The following is a 1,787-nucleotide window of genomic DNA, read 5'->3' on the forward strand; positions in this document are numbered from 1 at the left end:
CTTCCCAGGTGATGGGGCTAATGACTCTTAAGAGCTTCTTTTGTCTTGAGATCCCTGGCTCCAAACTTTCTGATGGTTCCACATCTGCATATGTATAAGACTAACTACTGCCCTGGGCAAAGAGATGAGGCCAGGTTTGGTTTCTGCTTTTCAGAAAATGCTTTTAAAAATCCTTTTGGTGAACAATATCTTTCTTTCTACCTTTTTAATATTTCCTTCTCTGGGTTAACTTCCCACACTGCTTTACGTTATATTTGATTACATGTCCAACTTGTCCATGTCATGCACTTTTTTTTCTGTTTCTCATCTACAAAAACAAAGTTATCGTATGTAGAAATTCCAATATTTTTTTTATTTTCTAGGCAGACTCTTAGTAACAAACTTAAGGATTATTTGGCATTCTGTTGTATTGCCTAGAGTCAACCTCTGTAAGTATTTTTTTTTCCTTTTTAATGCATATTTTTTCTGCCCCCCCCCCAGTTGTTAATACTGTGCAGTTTTTAAAAAGTCCGCCAAAATGTCTCTCTGATGTATTTGTCAAATGTGACAAATTATCACCATAATCTCCAAGGATTCCTGATGATTTATAACATCACTACTGTAACATATAACAACGGGATTAGCTGTTATTATGTGATGGAAAGTGTACCTGAAAAAGCAGTGGGGAAGTATTTTGGCAACACAGAGCTTTCCCAGAGGGTTACGGTACTGCACAGTTCCAAGCTGGAGGAAGGAAAAGGTTCAGGATAGCCATAATCTAGAATCACTCAGCATATATCTAGTTAGTTTGGTAAAATTCTGTCCATTAGGTATAAGTAAATAAAAGATTGAATTCAGTTGGATTTCCCTGTGTCATCTCTGGGTTTGGGCCTGATATATCTGTTATTAAAATAGCCCAACCCTTTTCAAATGCCCATCAACCTGAAAAAAGATACTGTTATTTTATTAATTTTAATAAGGAGATTCCTTAAAATAATAGCATCTTGGGCAGGAGGAGGAGGAGGTGATGGTTATATGAACCTAAAAAATGTGTTATGTATTTTAAAGTGTACCATACCTCTAATAGAAATATTGATATAGTAGATACAGGTGGCAGGTGGTGACCTTCTTTCTTTTCCTGCTATTGTTGGAGGTAAAGGACTGGTAAGATGAGGTCTACATGGAGCATTGCAAAAGAAGTGAATTGGAAAAAGGTTTTGAGGTCTATTATGTAGAAAACAATGATAGAATCAAAAATGTTACTCAGCATACTCTGTGATATTATATTCAGATTCCTCAGAATTTTATTGCTCAAGAAGTATGAAGCAATAGATTATTTCAAAGCACTCTGGATATTATATATTAATCTGGAATTGTTAAAAATGGAAAATTGCTTTGGTTCACTCTGAACTCCCACTTGTCTTCCTGTGCCTTTATAAATTTGCTGTGCATATATTATATAATATTACTTTATACTAACCATCTGTTATTAAATCACTATTCTAATGCTAAACAGATTATAACTTTCAGACTGATATTTTTGCGTTCTGCACAGAGATCTGGAGATCATAACGTCTTTAATAACATTGTGTTTCTTTTCCCTAATTATTTAGCTGTTGGCTACAATTGCTTTGTGAATACAACAACAAGAACTGCTAACTCGGTAAGATTACAAAATTACGAAGAACATTAGTGTTATCCAAGTTTTATGTATGTGTTATGGCACTGACTTTAATGAATTCACTTGAGCTGTATTAAGTTCTTCACTTAAGCTGAAAATACTTATACAGTTGGGCACAGAAGAAAAA

At 34.5% G+C, this 1,787-nt stretch overlaps 1 protein-coding gene across 1 annotated transcript in view; it reads left to right on the forward strand.

Moving 5' to 3' along the window:
* BBS5 (Bardet-Biedl syndrome 5) overlaps positions 1–1,787 on the forward strand; it is a gene marked incomplete in the record, with an annotated part of 25,358 nt that overhangs the window by 10,482 nt on the left and 13,089 nt on the right. Inside the window, 1 exon segment of the mRNA XM_029286421.1 lies at positions 363–428. Within this exon segment, the coding sequence (XP_029142254.1) occupies positions 363–428 (66 nt within the window).

Source organism: Protobothrops mucrosquamatus, unplaced genomic scaffold (genome assembly GCF_001527695.2).
Source record: "Protobothrops mucrosquamatus isolate PMUCROS unplaced genomic scaffold, P.Mucros_1.0 scaffold3612, whole genome shotgun sequence".
NCBI lineage: Eukaryota > Metazoa > Chordata > Lepidosauria > Squamata > Viperidae > Protobothrops > Protobothrops mucrosquamatus.